Source organism: Alexandromys fortis, unplaced genomic scaffold (genome assembly GCF_014885135.2).
Source record: "Alexandromys fortis isolate MF-2015 unplaced genomic scaffold, M_Fortis_MF-2015_v1.1 scaffold_50, whole genome shotgun sequence".
NCBI classification, from domain to species: domain Eukaryota; kingdom Metazoa; phylum Chordata; class Mammalia; order Rodentia; family Cricetidae; genus Alexandromys; species Alexandromys fortis.
Window position 1 is genome coordinate 3,615,107 of NW_026067932.1, and position 26,311 is coordinate 3,641,417.

A 26,311-nucleotide genomic window follows, 5' to 3' on the forward strand; every position below is an offset into this window, starting at 1 on the left:
AAGCGAGGAACTGATTCGTTTACCTCGATCTTCCTGGAAGTCATGGCCTTTGTTTACACGTGCACCTTTTTCATGGTCTCTGGGTCACCTCCAAGTCAGAAAGTCTCTGTGGCTTGCTAGGGAGTCATTTAGGATGCTTTCTTATGCAAGTCATTTTCTTAGTTATGTTTTTCTTTTCAGAGAACAATGGCTAAGTTCAGCTCCAATGGAATTCCCATAAATTCCAAGTTAGTCATGTTTGCATTAATGCGGGTTTAATCACAATCCAGGACAAGTGGGTAAGAACAGAGCGCCCCTTCCCCACAGTATACCACGAGCATGGAAAATCATCTCATGTGTTTTACAGGCTCTCTAAGTTCTTTGCAGGCTGCAACAGATAGCTTACGGTAAGGAGAAAAGCACTAACACGCATCTGTTATGGGTCTAATACACGGTATTTCACCACCTACAGAATTAAGTTAGAAGTCAGACTAGGTATCCCCAGGGTTCTGAGCTTAAATTTTATGATTTGTCAATTCAGAATTAATAATTGGAGTGTAGTTGAGTGCCAGGACCAGTAATTAATTGTTCTTCTATTACCATGTATTTTTTTAAGATTTTTTTCAATCTTATTTTGCAAGTATGTATTGCATTACAGCAGTGTCTGTGCCCACAGAAGTCAAGAGAGAGAAAGAGAGAGATGAATTCCCCTGGAGCTGAGATTTTTGGATGGTTGTGAATGTGGGTACGGAGAATCAAACCCAGGTCTCCTGCAAGCGGAGCCAATACTCCATCTTGTTGTCAGCATATTTTAATAATAATTGATAGTCTTTAGGTTTAGGCCTATCTGAAATCTTCAGTTACTCGGGAACAATTTTTGATTCATATAGGGTTAGGTCTCCCGATAAAGAAAAAAAAAAAAAAGTTCTGTTTTTACACGGGCTTCCTATCACAAGAGAACCGGTATCTAAAACATTGGGATTATGGGGAAATTAAATGGGATTCTGATCGATATCTTTCCATCAGTTAGATTAACCCTGGATGGGTTAATTCCCTACAGCCTTCTTTTAAAACACAAGTAAAGGGACCGCACTGGTCTCTGGAACTGGCTAAGCTTAGAAATCAGAACGACAGAGGTCACTTGACCCGGTCTCAACCTCTGTACTGACCCTACTTCGGTGCCTTTCTCTTGCGCTCAAGTAGTCTCGCCTTCCCCAGCTTTTATTAAAAACCAGCAAGTGGGCATTCTAGAATAGAGTCCCCTCGCGTTAAAGGGGACCACGCCAGGGGCGCTCCCCAAGTGCTGCATCTGTGGGAAGGTGAGCAGGGACCTCCAGAACCCGAACTCGTTCTCTCTGCTGAAGGACAGAATAATAACCTGCAATAGCAAAAACAAAACACAACAAAATAAAACAAACAAACAAAAAAAAGCTCCGTTCGCTCTCCAGGGAGAAGCAGAGAAAATTCTTGCGGCGAAGCAGGAAAACCCGGGGGCGCTTTAGTCGCCCCACTTTAGACATTGCCTGGCACTAAGATACAAACGCGCGCCTTCCTCTGGTTGCCAGGAGACAGCGCCAGCCATCTCCCCCAATCAGCAAGCGCGTTCTTTGAGTCCAATCACCGAAGCCGAGAGAACGCGGGCGGGAGGTGAAAGGTGACGTTTTTACTTTTGGCGGCCATTTCTCCGAGCGCTACGCGGTCCGGGTCTGCGGCGGCTGCTCCGGTCACGCACGAGGGGTTTGCAGCGGCAGGGTCGGCGGCGAGCGGGGTGTAGCGCTCGCTGGTGTTCGCGATGGTAAGGAGGACGAGCCCTGCGGGCAGGGCGAGGGGGACGGCCGGGCTTGGCGGGGCTTGCGGCGGGCAGCGCCGTCCATTCATCCCCATGAGGCGCCGCGCGGCCGCACGCTCGCTCCTTCTCCCCGCCCGGCGGAGGGAAGCCCTGCAGCGCGCGCCTCGGACCCCTTCCCGTCCCCGAATCCCCCGGCCGCCTTAGGGAAGGGGGAAACTGAAGCGGGGTTTCACTCCCCGCGAGCACACGCCACAGTACACCTTCATCATTCCGTAAGGTTGACACCCTAGCTTATTGTTCCCTGGAACCGAAGGCCCGGGCTACCCCTTCATTCATCTGATGCTGTTCTTAGGGCGCCAGGGACTCATGCAGACCCTGCAGTTTCTCAGGTGTGGGAGGGAGGCGACAGCCCGTCCCAGGTGTAAGCAATTGGCGCGTAGTGGCCATCGCTAAGCGGGAAGCTGACAGGATGCCCTGGGAAGGCGCCTTGGGAAGTTAGAGCGCCGAGGAGGAGCACCCCTCTTTAAAAGGTGGCACTTCACCGGAAATCTAAGTGACAGGAAGAGCAGGTGGAAGAGTGTGTCACGCGCGAGCCCTAACCAGAAAGTAGGCTGACCAGTTGAAATCCACGGGAGCCAACAGGTGCTTGCAATAGTAGTTCTGAATTAAGGACCGCTCATGCTGACACGTGCTGGGAGTGTTGGCTTCTCGCCCTTGCAGAAGACCTGGGCTCGATTCCTAGGTCTCTCAAGGCCTGTTAGGAAGTTTGTCTCCTTCAAGCGCAGTTGGAGAACATTGGAGTGTTTTTTAAGCCAAGACATCACATGACTTGATAGATGCTTTAAAAATAGTGGTTGCTTTGTGGATGATAAATTATAGGCAGTGGAAATTGGCTACTGATTTAGATCCTGCCCTCCAAGATCCCCTCATCTTAGAGTTTAGTAACCAAACTTCTCAGTTTCTTTGGGATGATGGATGAGTAGATTTGGGATTGTTGGTCCTGAATTTAAAGGGAATTATTGATTTTTGCAGAATAAGCTTGATACGGTTGCATTGAGAGGCACTGGTCATGATAAAAACTGGAGACCCAGTCCTGCCTCCCACAGTGAAAGTGAACCTGATTTGCCCTCTGCATCTTTCTGTCGTTTTGCATTGGGCACTCTTGTTTCTTATGTCTGCAGCAATCTCCTCCGACGAGTGCCTTTATTTCTTTAGAGCGTGGGTAGTGAGTAGGTATTTGGGGGTTTTTTGTTGTCTCAACACTGCTTGGAATAGAACCAGTGGCCTCTTGCATGCCAGACCAGTGCTTCGCCCCCACCTGGTATTCAGTATTTGATTGCTTTGTCAATGAGTTAAATGTGAAGTTGACTAAATGGGTATTTAAATATATCTGACACTCTCCAACAAATTGTAAAGTGCCGGTGGATCCAGTTGGCCCTAACTAGATGCCCCTGAAGTCTTACTTGATGGTTTGGTAGAGAGTTGGGTGGTGGAAGCTGAGCTAAGCAAAAACGATCAAATGGTGCTTTTGTTCTCTTGCAGAGTTTACCCCTCAATCCCAAGCCTTTTCTCAATGGACTGACAGGAAAACCAGTGATGGTGAAACTCAAGTGGGGGATGGAATACAAGGGCTACCTGGTCTCCGTCGATGGCTACATGAACATGCAGGTAAGCCCGGGAGTGCCGGCAACAGTAAGACTGTTTATTTCACCGTCTCCTCAAAGGTTTACTGTGACTGATAAGTACACAATTAAACTGGCAAACAGAAAGCAGAATTCAGGATTAAAGTGCCCTGCAGGGAGGATGTTGAACTGATGGACTTAGTACTAAGACCCAGGATCAAACCAGAACCCCACCATGAACTTTACTATGACAGCCAAAGAAAGAAGAGCTTTGGCGTCTGGTTTCTGATACCATTTTATTACAGAAACCAAAACCTCCCAGCACTTCCTTTTTCAAAGAATTTATAAGAGAAAATTTTAAATTGTTTTAATGAGTTCTAAAAAAAAAAAAAACAGCATGAAAGCGATTCACTGACAGCATTCTGTCATAGAACAGAAATACGAAACAGAAGAACTGGAAATGGACTGTGCCTTAGCTTCTGTTAGTGATTCATGGTGTATCTCTAGTCTGGGACGCGCCATGTAGACTGGGCTGGTCTTGAACTCAGTCATCTGCCTGACTCTGCCTCCCGAGTATAGAGATTAAAGACATGTACTACTATGCCTGGTACCTTTGTCTATTTTTTTTTTATTTTTATTTTTTGTTTGTGGTGGTTTGGTTGTGGTTTTTGCCCAGGTCTTAAAGGTTAGCTACATGGATACCTTAACCAGAAACCCAGCTAACAAGCATATGGAAGTTTTTGTTCTGGAAAATTCTTGAAATGAGTCATTCACAAAGGCTATAGAAAAGTCACAGTGAAAAATACTGTGGAATTAGTGAGGAAAGTTCAGTTTTATGAATATACTGAAAAACCACAGAGTGGTGTTTTAAAAGTAAGTTTTGTTCTACCCCAGCACCTCATAACTCAGTGTTGTGATGAAAGCCTGTAATTCCATCATTCGGTGATAAGAGGTAGGAGGACCAGAAGTTAAACATCTTCAACTACATGGAGAGTTAAAGACCAGGTCAAAATACATGAGACCATCTTATATTTGGCTACATTTCCTAAATGTAGCTTCCCCAAGTTACAAAATGTATCTGAGTGAGCCCAGTTTCTGAGTTGTCTCAGTTAGCCAAAACTTACTGTCTGGTACTGTGATGGTACTGATTGGTTCTTGATTCGGTGGTGGGAGATGATAATGTAACAGATAATCAGGTATGATACACAAAGCAAACCAAGGGGCTAGAGGATGCAGTAATAAGCACGGCAGTCTAGCCTCTCTGAAGAAGCCATGAGCATCCCGAACAAATCGCCTCAGTTGGAAAGGGCAGCAGATGCAAAGCGTCCGTCCACAGGCATGCTCGGTGTGTTCAGGGTGCACGCAGCAGAGTGGGGGTCAGAGAGAGCTTCTTCAGCAGTGGTGAGGGTTTTGGATTTAATACACGATGGGAAGCTTTGGGGCATTATTGTAATTTAGAAGCCAGTTAAGTGTTGGGACATGTAAAATCAGTGGCTCTTCATGTATTACATCTGATAGCAATTATACAAAATGAATAGTCTCACAAACGTGTTTTTGGTGATAAGTTCTCTAGAAGAAACACCTAGCAGGTTTTAAATGCCTTACACCACATCTTCCTATTTTTCATGTCTACCACCTGCTTATGAAAGAAGAGTCCTTCCCTTATTCTGCCCTTGGTGGTCCCATATAGCATTGGTAGTGTGTTTTTTTTTTTTAATATGAGAATGCCAGCTAAACATTTTAAATTTAAAATTGGAATAGTTTGGCTGAAGTAATTTTACAGATTTTTGTTTTGTTTTGTTTTTCGAGCCTGTCCTGGAACTAGCTCTGTAGACCAGGCTGGTCTCGAACTCACAGAGATCCGCCTGACTCTGCCTCCCAAGTGCTGGGATTAAAGGCATGTGCCACCACCGCCCGGCCTTTACAGATGATTCTTGTCTTGATTTTTTTTCCCCCCAATTGAGTACATGAATTTTTCAATTTGGTTTGGTTGTTGGTTAATATATTTTAGTCATAGGTTTTGTGCGCCCATCTTAGTATGATCCATAATGTTTTGCTCTGAGAAAAAGTTGATGTCTGATTCTTTGGATTTTCAGAAACTTGAAAAGTTATAACTCATATTGGAAGCTTTCTTTGATCCACTTTCTAGAAGGCATAACAGCTTTGAAACAAGCTTTATTATATATTAGTTTTGTACCATGCATGTCTTAATTCAGGAGATCCTCCAGATACAAGAGTAATAGGAAGCTAATTTTCTACTTACTAATTACGATACAGTCTGAGTTGGTGAAGTCTCGTCTCAGTCACTGTGCTCTCACCAGTAGGTGCCACTGTTCTCTTGTGCAGTTATACTAACATCTTTCTTTCTATCTAAAGCTTGCAAATACAGAAGAATACATAGATGGTGCGTTGTCTGGACATCTGGGTGAAGTTCTAATAAGGTAATGAGTGCGTTTGTGTGTGAGGAGTTACTGGTGAAACTCAATCTGCTTAAATCAGTCTTAGTTTGGGAATTACTTTAAAGGAAAAAAAGCCAAAAGATTTAACAGTTCTCTGCATCTAGACTTGAGAAGCCTTTGAAATTACTAAATTTGTTGGGAGATTTCAGTTCATCCTCAAGGTTTTCCTACTGTTGATGACATTTCCCGGTCCTTAGCTGTAACCTGTGTCCTGGGTTACAGAACTTTGATTTGAAGTTTAAGTCTAGCTGCTGAGGATTTGTTGTATTCATTTTCTAGTCTGAGCATCCACCTCTAGCTGCTGAGGATTTGTTGTATTCATTTTCTAGTCTGAGCATCCACCTCTGTTCTGATAAGTTGTAGGTGTGATTGTGATGAGTGCTAGAAGCATGTGTTGTGTGCTTTTAAACATGTCTGATAGCACCAGCCGAGGAGGGTGACAAGCTCCAGTTTGAAAATGGAGCAGTGATGATCATGCGTGGTTTGAGTGAATCAAAACGGACCTTTGTTTTGTTTACAGGTGTAATAATGTTCTTTATATCCGAGGCGTTGAAGAGGAGGAGGAAGATGGGGAAATGAGAGAATAGCATCTTTGAGGTTTTTTTTTTATATATATGTATTTCTAGACAATAAAGATTTGGGTTTTTTCAACTTGACTTGTGAACTATTTCTATGCAGACACTTGTATGCAAAGCGCAAATGTTGAAGCAATGGATAATCATAGAACTAATGCTTCAAGAGCCCCCAGTTTTATTCAAGGTGACTTTTTGGTAAGCCCATTGATTTCATTTTTTTCTATAAAGGATAAATAAGTTTGTGCTTTAGAACTTTTCTGAAGGTGAGTTTCAGCCATGGTAATTGTACTGAGACTTAGCTGTGTCTTTAAGGTTTTCAAACCACTTTAACATGCTTAAACATTTCCTTAGTATTTATATTTATTGTATTAATAAATTACATATCAATATAGACTAATGTACATATTGTCAAAACATGAAAACTGAAATAATTACGGAGATAGAGCATATCACAAACCGACATTCAAGCTAAAGGTGTGTGGTTTGTTCACTTAAAGTTGTCAGAGCTTACTGTGAGATAACCAGTCTCGTGGTCTGAGGCCATAGTCTATAGGTTTGTACATTTTAAGCCTGTCCAGTTGTTTTCAGAATAGCACATTGTTAAAATGTTCATTCGTAGCAATGAACTTCCTTATTGCTTTAGAAAATATGACTAAAATTCTCATGCTTTGAGGGAGGGAGGTCATTCTGCTATAAATCATGCTTCCTATAATTCTATCAATAAAGTCCTTTGGATGTGTCTCCAAAGGGGACAACCTAAAGTACAGTATTTCTTAGCTCATGGATGATGGCACTGAGTAGTGGCTTGGCAAAAAACTGTTGCCATGCCTACTCCTGTAAACTTCAGCCTTGCATCACTGAACGCCAACATCGTATAAAAAACATTTGCTAATTAAATGTCTTCATGCTCCTGTTCAACTAAAAAAATACTCTTCCTCCTGTGTTTTTGTTCTTGTATCGCCAATTAAAACTAACTCCTGTTTACTATCAGATTGAGGTTTCGAACGGTAGACCAGTCGTCTTCCCAGCTGAAACAGAAAAAAAACAAAATAATTTTCTTTGGCATAACTTTTCTGTTGCAGTATGTAGAATGTCAATATTGAACTCTTTACATGAATAAAATGGCTTAAAATAGAGGAGTTAGATGTCCAGCATGCTTGGCAAATGGGGGCACCTTTAGAATACCGAAGACGGTGGAGTGATGAACAGAAAGTTAAGGAGCAGGTAGCTCAAATACGACTGGCTAAGAGAGCACCGTGTTGGCCACTAATGTTGCCTTCCCTAGTGCTCTACCTGGGTTTCCCCTCAATGGCTTCGAGTAGGTGCTTTGTTGAGCCTGTTTGAGAAAACCATTTTAATCTGTGTTCTTGTTGGGTCTTGGAAGTGTTTGCATTAGGAGCTTTTAAGGAAACCTGTGATTCATACCTCTCCCTTCTCTGGTGAATGTGTGTAACTTAGGTGTTTGGGTGAGGGAACTGCCATGTTGTGTTGATCATGATCGGAATCCCCAGTGTGCCTCGGAAGGGTGGGCAGTTCTCATGGGGACTGGACTAGGGACCATGCTGGCAGAACACAAACCTTCTTCTTGGGCTGTGCTACTGCTCTTTCCAGAGCAGCTCTTAGCCGCTCCTCCTGGTGTCTTTGCTTTTCTCTCATCTTCTCTTCACGCAGCCTGTCATAGGCAAGGAGGTACATTCTTATTAGAAATTCTCTAATTCATAAAAAGCAAAACATCTACATTTGTTTTCCCCCCATGGGCCACAAGAGGGCGCCAGAGCTCAGGACGGGTGGCTGTGAGCCTTGCCGGTCAGCCGGAATCGAACTTGGGGCCCTTGGCAGGAAGGGCGATCGGGCCTTGAACAGTGCTCTTAACCGCTGAGCCATCTCTCCGGACGGCTAAACATCTACATTTGTGTTGCTTGATAATGAACTATCCACTTGTAAGGTTCCCATAGCGATGGCTTTGAATATTTGGCAAAGGTAAGGCATTTGATTTCATTTTGGAAAAGTCCCTCTTCCCAGTTTGGTCGGAAGCAAGGCCATGCCTTCCCCTCTCCATCCCACTGAAGTCCTTTATGCCACAGCTACTTTAGCTCCCAGCTACCTCCCCCTCTTAAAGTTTCTCAACCTGGGGGTCAAACCACTCGTCATAAGGGTCACATATCAAATACCCGCATATCATAATCATTACTATCGATAACAGTAGCAAAATTAGAGTTTTGAAGTAGGAACTAAATAGTATAAACTGTACTAAAGGGTCGTAGTATTAGGAAGGTTGAGGAGAAAAAGTTCTTTTGAAAACTAGGACTGTGTGCATGTTACTGTAGGAAATAAGTTATAATTTACTCTCAAGACTGTTGCTACTATAAAAACCTGAGGCCATCTGTCAGGAGCCATCCTCCACTAAGATTAAGTTTGCTTCATCTTCTGTAAGAGCCGTCACCTTCATTTTTACATGAGCAGATGGTATCCCTGTGCACCAGTAATATTAACAATATCGATGGCTAGCGTGTCACACTGACTACTTCATCAGCATCCCCACGTGCCATGTGATAGCAACGACGGTATGCCATCACAGCTCCAAACGAAATGACTACGAGAACCTGTAACTTGTGAGGGAGAGGTCTTGAGGATGACGACAGTCCTAGAAGGCTGTCCGTGGGAGGAAATGAGCAAGAGTGTGTGTGCCAGCTACGTGTCCCAGGGGGAACCCCTCACTGAATAGCGCGGAGCTTCATGCCATTCCTTCCTTATACACCAGCTCACCCTGTGGTCTTCTAAATGTAGAACCTGCCCCACAGTGTCGATCCTGCACATGACAGCCCTTGAGCCGTGTTCCTATGACTGGAGACCCTCCCACAGCCATCCTGGTTGGGGTAGTTGTCCCTGCTAAACTATTTTCCCAGCTCCTTTGGTTCAGAGTGCTCATTGCCTGTAATAACAATAACAGTCATTTCTCAAGAATATTCTCTGGGGAGGTGAGCATGAGTTGACCCTGCGCCCCCAGTTGCAATGCTTGCCATGTAGAGGTTGCTGATGGGGGTAGGGAGGTGGGGAGGGGTTACACAAAAGCAGCCACCTAAGCCATGGGCTATACTGAGAAGAGTATCACCATACTTTTGCCGTCGCTCCTTCTGTTTGATCCTTTCAATGGCTTCTACATTTTCTTTGGGAATAGATTCGATGAGGTCACTCAGCTCCACCAGGCGAGACTCGACTTTGACCAGCTTTTGAACTGCGTTCAGGCTGCCGACCTCAGCATCTCCGATGCAGACTCTGTAGACTTGATTAATCTTTTTACTAAGCGAGTCTATCAGCCTTTCCTGAGCTCAGGAAAAAAGCATAAAACATTCTTTCACTATTCACTCACTGTCAGAAAATGCAAAATTCCATTCTACCTTGTTAGCAATGAAAAGTCCTTTAAACCCAGGGCCTAAGGCATGGTAAACAAACGGTCTATCGTTGAGCTACACCCCGGACTCCCTAAATGCTTCCTTAAAAGACAGATCAGTGAGAACGAGAACATGTAGCAGGGGATATTTGTGCTGTAGTTTATAGTCATTACAGTGATACCTGGGATTATATTAAAATATATACAATATTTACAAGCATGTGTATAAAGCATTCCCTAAATGTTCTGAGAGCAGACAAAACATCTAAAACCACTGTACTACCAGCGGTATAATGGTGTTCCTCCCCCATTTTTATTACACTCACTAAAGTCCATACTGCTATGCGATATTTATTTGCATATGTGCTCAGTCCTCTTGAGGGGGAATTGTAGGGCAGGGGCTACTGCTTTGGCTACCATGTACCCCTAAATCAGTGTCCTGCACATAGCTACACACTTAATAAATGTTTGCTGAATCAATGAATGCATTCTTTCAGAGAAGCGCGTGTTCAAGCAAACAGATTCCTAGGCTGACCAAACAGCCTTTAGGAGTTGAAAATCAGAACTCTCCACGGGGACGCCATTGCTGTATTCTACTCTAAGGAAATTAGGCCGAAGCCCGCCAATCCCTGTACCTCGCCACTGCGCTCTTTTACTTGAAGTTGCAGTCTCTTGAGCTGGTAGATAAAGTAACTCGGGAGAGGAAAGATAGCATCCTTTATCTCCAGAGGGACTCAATAAACTTCTCGACAAAGTAAATACTGCCCCAGGATTGCACGCTTCTGCTCAAGAAGATGAAAGTCACCACACAGTCAAGGAAACCCCACCCGAGGCCAATGGACTCACACCGCTGGGGAGACCCAGCCCGGACCACAAGTGCCTCACAGAGCCATTGGCCTCAGGCTTCCAACAGCATGTCGCTCCGCCTCCTGCTTTAATAAATGTTCTGAAGATCCTGTCCACTGCAGAACTCTTAGCCTCTCACTTTCTAAATACTTACTGTATTTCCATTTATACTACAAGAACCATCTTTTTTTTTAAAGAAAACTTAGGGAAATACAAAACAATACAAAAGAAAATCATGAATCCTATTTACCAAGAAGTCCTGACTGTCACTATCACAACATAGCACTTGTTTCCTAGTTATAGACCCACATGTTCTTTTTAGAAACCTTGGAGACAGCTAAAGGGCAGAACAATATAAAAGGGGAAAATGCGAAAGGACACCACCAAGTGTGTGTGGGGGGTAACACACTATGTAAAAATCTTGCCAGAAAATAGGGTTCATAACTATAATCCTAGCACCTAGCTGAGGCAGATAATTGCCATGAGTTTGGGTCAACCAATGGGATCCTCTCTTGAAGAGAGAAAAAAAAACTTACTCTAATGTACATGGGAATTTAAAGTATTTAATTCTGGTTTTTAGAAAAACTGGTAGGAAAATGTTCCGATGGAAGTTTCTGAAGGCTCCTTGAACAGAGCACTAGGGACAGACAGACGGTGACTTTTCATGGTGTTTTTAAAGTGTCCCCCCTTCTCCCCAAACAGCAGAGGGAAATACAACATGAAATACTTTCTTAAAACAAGAAGAAAACAGATTAAAAACTAAGAAGGAAATGAAAGAAGGCAGCTGTGTAAATGAGATTGAGCCCCCTGGTCCTCCACAGCTAAAGAGCCAAGAAAACTTCCAGGCTGAGGCCAGCTGGTGAAGGCAGAGATGTGCAAATGAGTCTTTTAAATTGTCACTAGAGGGCAGGCTCAGGCCAGAGTGTGGGAGGAGCAGCGGCTAGGATTGGCCGTCCTGGCAGTAGGCGCTGGGTGCAGGAAGATGGATCAAAGACTGAGTACCCTGATAGCATAAGGTGCTTGGTGCTTGTCATCAGGTGAACAGGATCCTATGGGACCAGCACAGTACTTAAAACTGGAGAGCTGTCCCCCCCCTTTTTTGGGGGGGGGGTTCTGTCCTGTAACTAGCTCTTGTAGACCAGGCTGGCCTCGAAATCACAATCTGCCTGCCTCTGCCTCCCGAGTACTGCCACCACTGTCTGGCTGGACTCCATTTTTCTAATCCGTGTCTCCTTCCTTGCGGACACATAAAAAACCAGAGATGATCAAATTCAGCCAACATGCCGTCCCAAGGCCACTAAAAACAAACCACTGCTGCTGAAAAGGTATGTGGGCGAACCCCGTAAACATGGGGGCGGGGAGACACAGGCTACAGTTCTGTCTATAGGGTTCAAAACAGCAAAGCAAATCTATGGTGAGACGTTAAAACAGGGATCGCTTTGAAGGAAGGAGAGATCCAGGGCGGGGTTCTGGTAGGAGTCAATTTAGTCCCTCTTCTGTGGGCTGCTGGGGGCTGCGCTCGCTTGAGAAAATTCCTTTAGAGGCAGACTTACTTGTCAATGTTATTCTTATTAAATTTTTATATTAAAAATACTGAGGAAAAATTTTTAAGGGGTTGAATACATTTGTTAAGTGTGGCAGTTTTGAAAGAATTAAAAAGTTATTGTTATAGATTTGAAGTCCCTAATGATGACACCGAAATTATTTGTGCTATATTGTCCTCAATAAATCGGGGGGGGGGGGGATTTAAGATTAGGAATGGATGTTTATTCAAAAAGGATTATGTTTTGTATATTTTAAGATTTGAAAGATTGGAGGACAGTCGAAAAGTCTAAGACTATAATGCCTCATTCGTGTGTCTAGGGGTGTAGCTTTGGTCCTGTGCCTGTCTAGCATGCCATGTCTAGTTTTTAGAGGCACCTAAAAACTGCATGAAAGGGATGGAGAGATGGCTCAGAGGTTAAGAGCATCGATTGCTTTTCCAGAGGTCCTTGAGTTCAATTCCCAGCAACCACAAGGTGACTCACAACCATCCGTAGTGAGATCTGGTGCCCTCTTCTGGCCTGCAGGCATACATGCAGACAGAACACTAAACAAAAAAAGACTGCATGAAACTAGATGTGGTAGCATGTGTTTGTAATCCCAGCCTCAAGGAAGGGTGGGAGGAGAAACTCAAGACCATCTTCATCTGCTTAATTTGAAGCCAGTTTGAGACCCAGTCTCAAAAACAAAATCAAAACAACAACAAAAAACCCACCTCTAATTTTTCAGTTTTCCCCGCTTCTTCCATATCCCGTACTTCCTACTTTTGGAAGACTGAGTTACTAACCCCATGCTCCAGAGTGTGCCTGCAAATTTTCCATGAATTGCCAATGTCATACTTATGACTCTAATTTTGTGGATAACCTTAAGCAGGACTTAAACAGGAATTTTCAAAGCAGTCCTCAGTGGTTTTACCATCTGGGCATTGAGCCCTGGCCCTAGATTCTCCCTTCCCTTAGTTGACTCAGTATTTAAAGTATTGAAGATGCCTTTTCCCCATCGTCCCCTGCTCTGAAATTACAGGGGTTTGCTTGAAGTGTGGATGCCAATAATGTCACAAATAATTTGTCTTTTATCTTACTGGGTAGTAGGTTTCAGAATTGAGTTGAAGGATAGGAACAACCCAAGTGTCCATCAGTAGAGGAATGAGTAAATAAAGTATGTGGTTCAGGCCGGGTGGTGGTGGCGCACGCCTTTAATCCCAGCACTTGGGAGGTAGAGGCAGGCGGATCTCTGGGAGTTCGAGGCCAGCCTGGTCTACAAGAGCTAGTTCCAGGACAGGCACCAAAGCTACAGAGAAACCCTGTCACACACAAAAAAAAAAGTATGTGGTTCATAAGATGGAATATTGTTCAGCCTTAAAAAGGGCAAAATTCTGACACCTGCCATGATGTGGATGAATCTGGAGAACATTGTACTCTGTCACACGAGGTCTAGACAGAGGACACGTATTGTACATATCCACTTGCACAGGATACAGAAAGAGTCACCTTCCAAGAGACCAAGAGAGGACAAGCAGATGTGGGCAGTGAAGGGATGGGGGGGGGGCGCGTGTTTAATGGGCAAGCACCTTGTACAAGACCAAAAGCATTCTTCAGATGGGTTGTACAGACCAAAAGCATTCTTAAGATGGGTTGTACAAGACCAAAAGCATTGTTAAGATGGGTTGTACAAGACCAAAAGCATTCTTAAGATGGGTTGTACAAGACCAAAAGCATTCTTAAGATGGGCTGTACAAGACCAAAGGCATTCTTAAGATGGGCTGTACAAGACCAAAAGCATTCTTAAGATGGGTTGTACAGACCAAAGGTGTTCTTAAGATGGGTTGCAGAACAGTGCGAATATATTTGACACCAAACCGTACGTCCAAAAATGGTTAAAATATTAAATCTATGCCTAAGTGATGGAGAAGTTTGGGAAATAGACCGTGGTAACAGTTATGTTGTGTGAACATACTTAATGCCATTGAATTGCCCACTCAGAATGGTTAGATGGTAAATTTTCTGTATATGGTACCACAGTTTAAAAAAAATGGTTGATTAAAAAGAAAAGCAACTGAACTGTTCCAGTCAACACAGTCCCTGCCACAGCTAAGACATCATACTGTCATATCTTAGGACATGCAGGAGCCTAGCAGCCAGAAATAGCCTTTGCCTTGAGTAACTATAGGCAAGGGAGGATGGTTGCCTGTTTTCTAAATGCAGCCCATTCCCCAAATCTACCTCTGTCTAAAAAGTCAAAGTTTGCGATCATAAATGTAACGTTAGTCCCACGTAGCAACTTTGGATTCTTATTTCCCTAGAGGTCTTTCCAAGAAACCAGAGGTAGTCAGAGTTTCTTGTGGACCTGAAAGCTACCCTCATCATTCATTCAACAAACATTTATCGAGCATTGACGCTATGGGGACACTGAGCTCATCAACAGGATTGTCCCTGTGTGGAGGGGTTTGCATCCAGCTGGGAGAGATGAGCTTGTCAAGAGATAAGGGTATTAGCATATGTCACAGGTGCTGGGAAATGAGCCAATCCATTTAGGCCCAAAGAAGACACATGTCCTAGGCCCAGGGCTGGGCAGATTTTCCAATCAGTGTTACATGTGTGGGTTCATGGTGTGTTCACTATGCTACTGTCTACTTGAATTGCCACCAAAATGGTCAAAGGCAGTGAACTACGTCACACAAACACACACACGGGCAGAGAAATGCAGTTTGAAATAACGAGAGCAACACTTCACATGACCCCCAAAAGTCAATATCAATAGTTCCTAGCTAGTAAATTGATTCTTTCATATTGGCAAAAATAATTCCTGTCAACAGTTTGTGGATTGCCTTAACTGCCCCTGCCAAGTGCTCAGCACACAGGGAGGCCATACTACCAGGAGACAAAGTTACCACAGGCCAAGAATGTACCTGAGTATCCGAATTGAATTCTCCAAAACTGAAGAGCCTGGACCTCAGCTCCAGTTCTGCTGCCTTTTCCTCTTCTAGCTCACAATTGGTCTTGAGCACCTTCTTGTGCTCCAGCAGGAATGCAATGTTGTTGTTTCTGATGCAAAAGAAGGAGGGAACCATCGTCTGTAACTCAAGGTTGAGGGATGAAGGAGGGGACCATTGTAACTCAAGGTTGAGGGACGCAGCCCTCTTGCTGGGCAAACGTCAGCAGCTGGTACCCAGCAGGTACACACAGTTCGTGTGTGTGTGTGTGTGTGTGTGTGTGTGTGTAAGAGGGAGGGGAGGGGGGGAGGGAGAGAGAGAGAGAGAGAGAGAGAGAGAGAGAGAGAGAGAGAGAGAGAGAGAGAGAGAGAGAGAGAGAGAGAGAAACTGTTGTGGTCGGGTCAGGGATGAATGCCCTGGTGTATGTGGGGGTCAGAGACAACTTACGGGACTTGGCTCTCTCCAGCTACCATGTGGATTCCAGGGATTGGACTCAGGCTTGGCCGCCAGCACCTTTACCCACTGAAGCCTCCCAATGGCCCAGGGCTTCTCTTTTGTTGTTCACAGAAGCAAATGCCAGGCTGTCTGGCCCCTGGGCTGCTGGGGCGTCTCTTGCTTGTCTCTGCCTACCATCTCGCCTTAGGGGCGCCGAGATTACAGATGTGCACTACTGCAGCTGGCCTTATGTGGTTTCCGGGGCTCAAACTCAAATCCTCGTGCTTGTTCAATAGTTGTTTTATCCCCTAGTCCTATTTTTACATCTACATTCAAGTTACAACTAGGCAAATGCACGCTTAAATGCAGGCCTTAACTTCCGTCAGAAGACACTTTCTTTCCTTCCTCTGCTACTGTGGTTCCCCACAAGACCCCAAACAAAGCAGCAGATTGGAGGTACCGTCAGGACCATAAGCTGTGCATCTCCAGATTGTGAGTGTCCCCAAATCTGACTGACACATCGGAATAGCCTCAGCTTCAGGGAAAATGAATACCTAAATAGTTTGCCTCGAGATTCTGGTAAAAATCCTCTAGAGCATGGATTGTGGAGATGGCTCAGCAATTAAGAGCACTGGCTTTTCTTCCAGAGGTCCTTAGTTCAATCCCCGACAACCCCTGGTGGCTCACAACCATCTAACAATGGGATCTGATGCCCTCTCCTGGTGTACATGCAGATAGAGCACTCATGTAGATGTACATTATAAATAAATCTTTTAAAAAAATCCTCCAGGGAAAGATTTGGTCATAGATCCCTTTCCATCTCAAACATGCTCACCTTCTCTGGGCTACCACCACATACACCAAGAATGGAACTGGGCACAGAGGCACAATGAAGGGTGCTGGGAAGCCTTGATTATTTTTTTTTGGGGGGGGGTTTGCCGTCTGGGCAAATTAATTGGTTCTGATTTTAAATGTAGTTTTACCCATTTCTTAAAAACATTTGCCATGTTTTGATGCAGAAAACTGTGTCGAACGATTCTACACATTTTGCACACAAATGGATATAAAGTTTTACACTCTATAATCTGAATGAAACTCTTTCTCAAACCTGTAATCTCAGGGGAGGGGACTCCATGATTCATATCTAGTCTCCTCTGTATTCGGCCTGTATTGCTGCTAGACACGTAACATGATGTAGTATTAAGTCACAGAAAGTCATTTTGCTGAGCTTCACACCCTAGGAAATTGTGTTTATTTCCACTCAATCTAGGTAGCCAGGTGGCCAGCTGACAGCTGTCCTGGACAGAATGGCAGCCATGGGTGTCATTTCAGCTCTTCCAGCAATACTTCAGCAAGTGAAACAGGAAGATTAAACTAAAGCCAGTCTATTCTGTACACTTGTAAATTTTACCTTCTTTGTGCCCAACACCTAAATCATTTTCAATGAAAACCCCAGCCTAAACCATGAGCAGAGGCATCCCGAGCGAGTCGGGTGTGGCCTCAGGTTAGTAACCGTCCAACGGGAGAAATGCACTCACATCTTATCCTGTATAAACCTCTCTCTCTTGTTGACATCTTCGAGATTCTCATCCACATCCTGGGAATACTGGACCAAGGTGAGATTCTGTTCCTCCAGCTCGGTGAGGACCTGGAGCAACTCTTCTGGCTCCTTGAAGTAGATCTCAGGCATCTAATCGACCAAGGGTGAAGAGAAGTGTGTCAGATACACTCGTGTGACTTGTCCAAAGTGTGTCAGATACACCCGTGTGACTTGTCCAGACAATGGAGGGAGGGAGCTGCCATACTCGTCAACTCTCCACGCACGTGGCAAACTCCTTGAGAAAATCACCTTTTAAGGAGGAGCCACTTATTCCTGCTGGGGTGATGTGGGAGGTCCTTCTATATGTTGTTTTTATTGGCTAATAAATAAAACTGGCTTGGTCTATAACATGGAAAGAAGAGGGCAGAGTCAGAGGGACGCCATGGAGCCGCTGCCAGAGTCAGACATGCCAAAACTTTGCCAGTGAGCCACTGCCACGTGGCGGTACCCAGATGAATAGAAATGGGTTAAATTAATTTAAGAGTTAGCCAATAAGAAGTTAGAGCTAATTGGGACAAGCAGTGATTTCATTAATACAGTTTCTGTGTGATCATTTCGGGTCTAAGCTAGCTGAATGGCAGGGAAGAACAAGCGGCCCTCCCTCCAACACAGGGGCACTACTGTAGATGTTGTAGTACATTGTGGCTAGAGAGGAAGACCCAGGGGTCCCAATTCCCTCTCAAGAACACTCTCCCAAAGAGCTAACTTCCTTCCACTAGGCCCCCTCCCCAAGATGTTCCATCCCTGCAGATGTCACATGGTCTGCAGCGGAGTCCCCACCCTCCCCAGCAGTGGGGACCACACAGATGCCTTTGGAAATGCTCAGAATCCATCCTAGAGTGACTGTTCTGAGTATGAGGGAGGCAGAGGGAATTGTAAGGGAGCCACACCTGATTCCCTGGGAGAGATGGCAAACTGTAAGAGGTGAGATTTGGGGTGTGGGGAGAGATGGGGGCTAGACAGGAAGAGGGGGTGTAAAAGGAGAAAGGCTACAGCAGAAGGAGGGGAAGGCAGGAGAGGGGAGAAAGGAAAGATGGGAAGGAGAAAGGAAACTGATGGAGATTTGTTTCTTCTCAGTACTATTTGATATGCCCTGACTTTGTAGAATAAGCATTGCGTTAAGTACGCATTTTCAAAGATGATTTGTATATTAATATGTGTTAGAACTTAAAGTAGCCAAGACACAGAAGCAATAAAAATATTCATAGATTGCTGAATAAGGAAATACAGTACGTATATACACAATGAACAATGTTCAGTCTCAAAAAGGAGAAATTCTGTCTTCTACAGTACATTTGTGTGGTTATGAACATGTGTGTGCACATGTGTGTTGGGGGCTGTAGGAGAACCTCAGATGTGGTTTTTCAGGTACTTTCCACTCTCTCTATCCCTCTCTCTTCCTCTCTCTCCCTCCATCCATCTCTATTACTTATCTATCCCTCCATCCATCTCTGTCTGTCTGTCTATATATCCCTCCATCCATCTCTCCATCCATCCATCACAAAATCTTTTTGCAGTCCTTAAAACTCACCAATTAGGATAGGTTGGCTGGCCAGCAAGCCCCAGTTCTGACTGTCTCGATTTCCCAAGTGTTAGAAAGGGCTCTTAAGCACTCAGCACTGCGCCTGGATTTTTGTTTGTTTTCATAATGGGTTCTGGGGCTGGAAATTGGGTCCTCATGCTTGCAAGGAAGCACTGTACTTCTACTTCCTGCTTCCTCAGTACCTACTGAGTGTACTCCACAGACCCATTCATCGTTTGTTATTGTTTTGTTGTTGTTTTGAGACAGGCTTTCTCCGAGTAACAGTCCTGGCTGCTCTGGAACTCACTGAGTGGACCACGATAGCCTTGAACTCAAGAGATCCACCTGCCACCTCCTGAGTGCGCCACCACCGCCCAGTTTACATGCGCCTTGAGAATCATTGGGGTAAGGAAAAGAGCCCAGCCACCACACACTTACAGCGTATGATCCACTTATTTAAGTAAGTATTTAAATAACCAGTCTTTAAGAAACAGGAAGTAGAAAGATAGTTGCCAGGAGCTGGAGGTTGGAGGGGTGTTGGACAGACACAGTGTTTCAGATGAAGAGATAGAATCTGCCTCACTATAGGGTGGGTATGGTCAGTACAGCTGTACTGCACACTAAAAGTGCTAAGATGGACAGCCACATGTTTGAGCACAGTTTTAAAAGCAAGACGACCTGGATATGGTATGTCTTGTGTAATAATGGGTGGTATTTGGTGGTTTCGTTTTTTTTTTTTTTTTTTGAGTGAGACTTATTTATTTTATGTATACGGTGCTCTATCTGCATGTATGCCTGCAGGACAGAAAAGGACATCAGCTCTCACTAGAGATGGTTGTGAGCCACTATGTGGGTCCTAGGAATTGAACTCAGGACCTCTGGAAGAGAAGACAGTCCACTTAACCTCTGAGCCAGTTCTCCAGCCTCTTATCTCTTTTTAAAATTACTTTTGAGCCTTTGTGGTTGCATTTAGATTGAGGTAAGCTCACAGTCAGTTTTGCTGCAACAATGGGGTGTCTTGCAGGAGGATTATTTAGGATTCTGCTTACCCAATAAAATGAAAAGAAATTCTGGGTTGGTGAGGTAGCTCAACAGATAAAGCACTGGGTATGCAAGGGTGAGAACCAGAGAGACACGTGTAAAAGATGGGTGTGTGGCAGCCCCCGCCTCCCAACCCTCTCCCCTTGTGATCCCAGAGACTAAGAGGCAGAGCCGGGGGATTTCCCAGGACAAGTTGGCTAGGTAGCCAAAATCAGTGAGCACCAGATTCAGTCAGGAACCTTGTCTCAGTAAATAAAGTGAAATGCCATTAAGGAACGCATCCAGTGTCACCTCTGGCCTCCACATGCACAGGCACACACGTGTTTACTCACAGGCAAACAAATACACACACACCACACACACAATGATGAACAGTCTGAGAGAGTTGGCATTTGATAACAGATCTGCTCCAAATGATTTCTTTCGGGGTTGGTTTTTGAGACGGGCTCACTGTGTACCTCAAGGCTGGCCTGGAACACATTATGTGGGTAGCCCAAGCTGCCCTTCAATCCTGTTGCTGCTTTGGCTTTGTTTTATTGAGTCAGGCATCTCTTGTAGCCTGGCCTCTCACTTGTTATACATCTGAGGATGACCTAGGACTGCCCAGCCTCACACCTCTGCCTCCCAAGTGCTGGGATTGCAAGCCTGCTCTGTCACATCGGGCGTCTGGGCCCGACACCCGTGGCTCTCCTGCCTCACCCTCCAAAGGGCCGGCACAGTATCTTCTTATTTGTCTATTTTTCATAGATGGCTTGATGACAGAGATAGGCAATAGCCAGGATGTGAGAGCAGAATCAAGCCACATTTCCTTCTGGAAAATGTGAGACATGTTTGGAATAGGACATTTCAGAAGAAACGAATCTGCATTGACAGCTGGAACCAAGAGGCACACAGCTGGTTACCAGATCGAACTCCAGCGTCTCGTCCTCTAGAAAGAACTCCAGACTGTCCTCCGAGCCCATGCTTTCATCCCGACTGTTAAAAAAAAAGAAAGAAAAGAAATTATTTCTGAGTCACTTCCCATTGGTAGGTTTGCCTTTGTTTCTACATTGGCTTCGAACCCTGACTACCACGGAGTTCTTCTTTAAATTTAATTTTATGTGTATTATGAGCGTTTTGTCTGCACGTGTGTCCGTGTACCACATGCAAACCTGGTGTCTATGGAAGCCAGAAGAGGGGATCAGATGCCCCCGAGACGGGAGTTACAGGGAGTTATGAGCCAACACATGGATGCTGGGAATCGAACCCAGGTCTTCTGCAAGCACAGTCAGTGCTATAACCACTGAGAAACCTTGCCAGCCCCTATTACAGATTCTTTTCATTAGACGGCTTATTGTTTTAGGGGGCTGCTCACCCCACGATTCCACAACTGTGCCAAAGAAAAATCATACTCAGTCCCAGACAGAGTCACATGCAGGAGACTACACAAAAACAGGTTATTTAGCGGCATCAAAAACGTAGCTTGCTTTCTCTAAAGACACACTGACTCCCTACCTTGTGTGTCTGTTTTGTCACTACCAAAGTGGACATGACTTCAAAATGAGAGCTCTAGCGCTGGCTCGAGATTGACTGCCATCTTCAGAATGCTTTTCAGTGAGACAGCTACCTGCCTCTTACAGAGAAGATTTGCTTTTGGTAATAGTTTCTACTCGTATGAGGAAGTATCAGGCAGGCGGATGGTTAAGATACAACTTTACAGAATAATGACGTTGGACCTACGAGATGACTCGGAGGGGTGAGGGCTTTGGCAACCAAGCCTGGTGATCTGACTTGAACCTCAGAACCCACATGGTGGGAGGAAAGATCCGACTCATGAAAGTAGTCCTCTGACCAACCCATGTGTGCCGTGAAGAATACACACACTCCAGGGAGGGGGTAGGTAAAAACTAATGACGTGTCTTGGAAATTGACTCTGGGAAAAAATTCTTTATAAAAGATAAACCAAAAACAATTAGAATTTTAGTACACCAGGAAAAAAGGAGAGAAGGAGGTAGGTGGTGATGGAGGCTGTCGTGGGGAGAAAAACGAATAAATGAAGGCAGGGAGGAGAGTGAGGTACATACCTGTCAGGATAGTGAAAATGACAAACAGCCAATGGGACTACAGAGACGGCTCAGCAGTTCAGAACACTTGCTGCTCTTTCTGAGAACCTGAGCTCTGTCCCCAGCACCCACGTTAGGCAGTTCACAATAACCTATAACTCCAGCTCCAAGGGATCCAGTGCCCTCTTCTGACCTCCACGGGCCACTGAAGACACAGACACACACACACACACACACGCCGGATCAAAGGCTGAAGCTGCTGAGAAACTAGACGTCACACGCACGGCTGGTGGGAGTGTAAAATGGTACAGACATTGGAAACAAACTGACTTGTACTGTCTAGCACACTTTTGCCTTCTAGACAATCATCCGGAGACATAAATATCTTGACACAGAACACTGTATGAGAGGCTAAAGAGACGGCTCAGCAGTTAGGAGATCTTGTGCTTTTGCACATGGTGGCTCATGACTGTCTCCAACTCTAGTTCCAAGGGGATCCAGTGCCACCTTCTGGCCTCGTGGAGCCTGCATGCACATGGGGAAAACATGTGCCAAACAACCATACATGTAAAATATTTCTTAAATATTTATTAGGGCTGGAGAGATGGCTCAGTGGTTAAGAGCATTGCCTGCTCTTCCAAAGGTCCTGAGTTCAATTCCCGGCAACCATATGGTGGCTCACAACCATCTGTAATGAGGTCTGGTGCCCTCTTCTGGCCTGCAGACATACACACAGAGAATATTGTATACATAATAAATATTTTTTTAAAAAAATATTTATTATGTATACTAGTATTCTGCCTGCGTGTGTGCCTGCAGGCCAGAAGAGGGCGTCAGATCTCATTATAGGTGGTTGTGAGCCATCATGGGGTTGCTGGGATTTGAACTCAGGACACCTCTGGAAGAGCACACAGCACTCTTAACCTCTGAGCCATCTCTCTAGTCTGGTAGAATACTTTTTTAAGTTGAACAAATAAAACGTATAGCGGCTTTATTCCTGATAGCCCCACACTAGAAACAACGTGGATATTCTTCAGTAGGTGAACAGTCCAAGTACACAGCATTCAGACTACAGAGCACAGTTCAACAAGAGAACCACCTGCTCATGGTCTAACATGGCTGGATCTCCTGGGAGTTATTATTAAAACCCAAGGGTTACAACACACAGCATGACCCTGCTTACATCAAATGACACCATCAGCAATGGACAGATTAGTGGCTGCGGGGGTGGGGGTGGGGGGTAGAAGTGGGCGTGGCGATAAAAAGACATGAAAAATCCAGGGGTAACATTTTGCATTTGGTAGGGCCAAGGCTGATACCCTGGCTGTGGCTTTGCCCTTCAGTTTGGCACAGGATTCCTGTTGCCAGAAACTGGGTCAAGAGTCAAGGGGGACCTGCCAGGGACTGCATCTAAATCTACAATGATCTCAAAAATAAAATTTTAAGCCAGGCGGTGGTGGCGCATGCCTTTAATCCCAGCACTCGGGAGGCAGAGAGGCGGATATCTGGGAGTTGGAGGCCAGCCTGGTCTACAAGAGCTAGTTCCAGGACAGGCTCTACAGAGAAACTCTGTCTCGAAAAACCAAATCAAACAAAACAAAATAATAATTAGGAAAAAATAGCAAGGGCCAACTAAATGTCACAGAAGTGGGGGGACCCCAGGATCCCCAGAATTCAGAGTCAAATGTCCCTGTGGCCCTCAGGGAGTGTCATGGACAGGGCACTCGGCTCAGAGCCCTTCCTCAAGGCTAGCATGTCTGACTCAGACAGTCATTTATCTCCTCAAAACCTCTTGGGTAGCTAGGGATGAGAATGTATGAAATAAATTAACAATCACGTTAGGGAAGAAACAAAAGAGGAAATAAAAACGCTTTATGGTCCTACTGCAGGAGCTAGCAGGACAGCTCGAGGGGGAAATCCCAGGGGTCTGGGATCTGGTGGCTTCTGGGGCTGTGGTCCTACTCAAAGAGCAGAATTTTGGGGCACCACGGGAGTGCAGATATGGCCCCCCTGTCTCCACTGTGTGTGCCCGCAGGCCTGGAGACGGGGTCTCTGTGTTGAGCATGGGTTAAAACGTTATTTTCTAAAAAGCCTTTAATGGTTTCCGTCAGAGTTTAGTAAGTTTGTACTGTACTTGAAGAACATGGAGGATTTCTTCACGCCTGGGCCAAAAGCAGATTTCTTCTGTTCCCGTCCTGTTCAAAATGTCCAGGTGAGGTCAGTGCCATGGGTGATGGGAGAGGGAAAAGAGAAGACACTATTAGAGATGAGCCCTGGTGTGAGGTACTAATGTGCCTGTTCTAAAAAAAAAAAAAAAAAAAAAAAAAAAAAGTTATTATCACAATGGTGACCATAGAGAAAACGGAGCTCTTTTGTTGCACTGAAATGCGACTCCAAGCATAAGTGTCCAACTGAAAACACAGTGGCCAAGTGGGGCTTGACCACTGAAAGTCCCAAGTGAGGGACAAAAATAAGGGGCACGTCATGGTTCTGTTTTTTCTATATTAGCAATCTCTAGTTCTGATCACAGGGTTTAAAAGAACTAAGGAAAGAACAAAAACGACGCTCAGCTCCCTTCTTAACCAGAAGAGATCAGCCTCTTGGTCATAGGCCTCTTGTACTTACCTGCTCCACATCTGTGTACAGATCAACACCTGGACCAGGGTTGGCCCAGAGAACCTTCATCCACCTGCCCAGGACCCACCAACATCTTTATGGCTCACCATTATTCTTTTTATTTATCCTGCTTTGACTCCACCATGGGCCTCATTCTTGTCACCTACTCCCTGGCAGGCTCCTACTGTGACCTGGTGGGGGTTACATGCTAGGCCTTTCCCACTGAGACCTCACTCCCTGTTCCTGCTGTGCCACTGTCTTCCTTGTATCATATGGTACCCTAAGTCTTTAAAAGTGCCTGAATGTAGATGGAAGTTCCTATCTCACCCAGCCCACAGCTGTTCAGTCCCAAAGAAACACAGAGGCTTACATTATACACTGTGTGACCTATTAGCTCATGCTTATTACCAACTAGCTCTTACAACTTAAATTAACCCATAATTCATGTCTATATTTAGCCATGTGCCTTGGTACCTTTTCTCAGTAAGGCATTCTTATCTTGCTTCCTCTGTGTCTGGCTGCCTTTCCTATTCCCACAATTCTAGTCTGGTTGCCCTCCTTGTACTTCCTGCCTAGCTACTGGCCAATCAGCATTTATTAAAACAATACGAATGACAAATCTTTACAGTGTACAAGAGCATTATTGCATAGCACCTGATATTGTCTGTCTTCGATAAATATGAAGTGAATGAAGAAGAGAGGAGGGAAGCAGGGCAAAGATGAAGAATCTCATCATACAATGTTTTTGCTTTTAGAACAGTGTCTGAGCACGTTTTACTGAAATCATTTTTAGGAGGTGCTATTCAAACTGAGTAACACCTACACTCAACATTTCAGAATGTACCGTTGAGACTCAGCCCTCCTTTTCCCCATCCCTACACTCTACCCCAGATCCCCAAATGGGTAAAGTAATATGTTGTGTGTAGGCTCCAATTGGCTCATACCTTAAAAAAAAAAATCCCACTTTTAACTCTCTGGCAGAATGCATAGCCATCCAGGCTCATATAATAGCATGGTTATTTCTGGGCAGACGAATCTTGCTTTTGCCCTAACCCCAAAATACACCTGCTGCTTAGTGACAAGATCAAGTGGGGAAAGGGGTCCCATGAGTCAGCCTGGATTGGGGATCACAAACTCAGATGACCATAGGGGGCCAGACGCAGGAGGGAAGCCAGCCTGGTGGGAACTAGAATCACTTAATAGGGAGGACCGTCCCACAGGGAAGGACCGTCCCGCGGGGAAAACTAACCCACAGGAAACATCCTTAGAGCCAGGATGTCAGGTCTGGCGGTTTTCAAGGGAACATGGAGATTCAGATATTTTCATGGCATTTGATGGTTTTTAAGTGTTGATTTCCAAGTCAAACAATGTTAAAATGCCGGGTCCAGACCCCTGTGTGTGGTGGTGACGGAGAGTGCTCAGGGTTGACCGTGGTAGAGCATCCTCAGTCATTGTCGCCCTCCCGTCTCAGGCTAGGGTAAGGGGCTGTCATTACAGAAGGCAGACTTGAACCAACTGACTGGGGAGGAGGGATGTAAACGGAGACCACACTTTCATTTCTGGCAGCCCAGACCGAAATAATCACACAGAAACTATATTAATTATAGCACTGTTTGCCCAAAGATTCATGTGTACTCCTAGCTAGCTCTTATGTCTTGAATGAACCCATTTCTATTACTCTATGTATCACCACGAGGCTGTGGCCCACTGGCAATGTTCTGGCATCTTTCTCCTTCATTGGCTTTTCTTCCCTCCACTTTTAAAATATGTTTAAATTTTTTTTTATTTTAATTTACATTACAGGGCCAGCCAGATATCCGGATAAGAAATTCACTTTTCCTCAGGAGAAAGGAAATACTTCCATGTCATTCACAATTGTATCTCCCACCTTTTTAAAGGGTTTTCTTTAAAAAAAAAAAA

General features: G+C 44.9%; 2 protein-coding genes across 2 annotated transcripts in view; one reads left to right on the plus strand and one right to left on the minus strand.

Moving 5' to 3' along the window:
* The first annotated feature begins 1,614 nt into the window (after nucleotides 1-1,614).
* On the plus strand, nucleotides 1,615-6,505 carry Snrpf (small nuclear ribonucleoprotein polypeptide F). The gene is made up of 4 exons (XM_050145808.1): nucleotides 1,615-1,774; nucleotides 3,311-3,436; nucleotides 5,767-5,831; nucleotides 6,370-6,505. Exons 1-4 carry the CDS (start codon nucleotides 1,772-1,774, stop codon nucleotides 6,434-6,436), a joined length of 261 nt encoding a protein of 86 aa, XP_050001765.1. The 5' UTR covers nucleotides 1,615-1,771; the 3' UTR covers nucleotides 6,437-6,505.
* A 145-nt stretch (nucleotides 6,506-6,650) lies between these two features.
* The window catches only part of Ccdc38 (coiled-coil domain containing 38), a 37,070-nt gene continuing 17,409 nt past the window's right edge, over nucleotides 6,651-26,311 (minus strand). The window contains exons 8-15 of the mRNA XM_050145531.1: nucleotides 23,910-23,970; nucleotides 20,636-20,708; nucleotides 17,109-17,260; nucleotides 15,112-15,247; nucleotides 10,451-10,531; nucleotides 9,542-9,747; nucleotides 8,003-8,096; nucleotides 6,651-7,452 (exon numbers count right to left, since the gene is read on the minus strand). Of these exons, the coding sequence (XP_050001488.1) occupies nucleotides 7,339-7,452; nucleotides 8,003-8,096; nucleotides 9,542-9,747; nucleotides 10,451-10,531; nucleotides 15,112-15,247; nucleotides 17,109-17,260; nucleotides 20,636-20,708; nucleotides 23,910-23,970 (917 nt within the window). The 3' untranslated portion in view covers nucleotides 6,651-7,338. The remainder of the gene's footprint in view (nucleotides 7,453-8,002; nucleotides 8,097-9,541; nucleotides 9,748-10,450; nucleotides 10,532-15,111; nucleotides 15,248-17,108; nucleotides 17,261-20,635; nucleotides 20,709-23,909; nucleotides 23,971-26,311) is intronic.